This window comes from Mesoplodon bidens (assembly GCF_964165515.1).
Source record: "Mesoplodon bidens genome assembly, chromosome: 7".
In the NCBI taxonomy this organism is placed as follows: domain Eukaryota; kingdom Metazoa; phylum Chordata; class Mammalia; order Artiodactyla; family Ziphiidae; genus Mesoplodon; species Mesoplodon bidens.
The window spans coordinates 105,121,888-105,123,606 of record NC_138164.1 but is presented as its reverse complement, the minus strand read 5'-3'; the positions used below and the strand labels follow the sequence as shown (position 1 = coordinate 105,123,606).

Here is a 1,719-nt window from a genome sequence, read left to right as displayed (position 1 = left end):
CTGCTTTTGAACACATAGGCCCCTCTTTCCAGAGCCTAAGCTCTGACACTATTTCTCTTTATAATTGCCTTTCTGGTTGTACATGCCTGTACTGCCGCTGTACTAGTTTCCCCACTATATCTAGTTTACATATATATCTTAGTTTCTGCACTGTGCACCCACAAGCATTGAGTTTGGTCTAGTGTATGCAATGAATAAATATGAATTTAGTTAAAATAAATTCAATTAAACTTCAGTTAGGATCATGTGTCTTGGAAGTCACTCTGCCTGTGTCCAAAGCTTGACTCTGTCAGCTGGTACATGTGTAAACTTGCTCAAAACACTTAACCTTTTGCAGATTTGTTAGAAGATTAACCATATTTAAACAAATTAAACATAAATGTGTACTTGGACTGAGCACTGTATAAACGTAAGCTGTTAATAGATTGAAGTGATCTGATTTGGGACATGTATTTATGACAAATATGTGACCTAAGACAAATAATAATCTCTTTCTGCACCTCAGCTCAGGTTGTTCATTTGCACAAATGGGAAGTTGGCCATATACTCCGTATGGATCTTTCAGCTTCAACAGTATGTAACTATAAGATAATTTATTTACTAAGGTTTTTTTCAATCAATGCTTTAGATCAGAGAATCATGAAGAATAATTTATTGCCATCATAAAATGAAAAAATAACGGAGTGTTTATATATTTAAATTTCAGTGCAATCTCTTTGCTGTTTACCAGATGCTCCTTGCTTTCCCATTACTACAGAGAATTTAGTAATACACATGGAGAATGGTACAAATGTGACGGATTTCATCCTGGTGGATCTAACCAATGCCCCAGAACTTCAGATTCCCTTCTTTATTGTGTTCACCCTCATTTTCCTCATCAGTGCTTTTGGAAACCTGGGGATGATCACATTGATCCTGTTGGATTCCTGTCTCCACACCCCAATGTACCTTTTCATCATTAATCTGTCTTTGGTGGACTTTGGCTACTCCTCAGCTGTCACACCTAAAGTGATGGCTGGGTTCCTTAGAGGAGACAAGGTCATCTCCTACAATGCATGTGCTGCTCAGATATACTTATTTGCAGCCTTTGCCAGTGTGGAAAATTTCCTCTTAGCCTCAATGGCCTATGACCGCTATGCAACAGTCTGTAAACCCCTACATTACACCATCACCATGACGACAAGTGTGTGTACATGTCTGGCCATAGGCTCCTATGCATGTGGTTTCTTGAATGCTTCCATCCATGTTGGAGGCACATTCAGTCTTTCTTTCTGTAAGTCCAATGTGGTCCAGCACTTTTTCTGTGACATTCCAGCTGTCATGGCTCTCTCTTGCTCAGATAAACACATTAGTGAGGTGGTTCTTGTTTTAATTTCAAGCTTTAATGTCCTTTTTGTTCTTCTGGTAATATTGATTTCCTACCTTTTCATATCGATCACTGTCTTGAAGAGGCACTCAGCTAAGGAATACGAAAAAGGTTTGTCCACCTGCGCTAGTCACCTCTCTGTAGTCTCCATCTTCTATGGTACAGTCCTCTTTATGTACTTACAACCCAGCTCCAATCATTCCATGGACACAGACAAAGTGGCGTCTGTGTTCTATGCTATGGTCATTCCCATGCTGAACCCTATAGTCTACAGCCTGAGGAACAAAGAGGTTAAAGGTGCATTCAAGAAGGTTTTGGGGAACGCAAAATTCTCTCTAGCCTTTGGATTTTAA

The 1,719-nt window shown here is 39.5% G+C and overlaps 1 protein-coding gene across 1 annotated transcript; it reads left to right on the top strand.

The window, feature by feature from the left end:
- Nucleotides 1-774: 774 nt before the first annotated feature.
- Nucleotides 775-1,719, top strand: LOC308620310 (olfactory receptor 5B2-like; the record flags this gene model as incomplete). Its single annotated transcript, XM_081239778.1, has 1 exon — nucleotides 775-1,719. One exon carries the CDS (start codon nucleotides 775-777, stop codon nucleotides 1,717-1,719), a length of 945 nt encoding a protein of 314 aa, XP_081095904.1.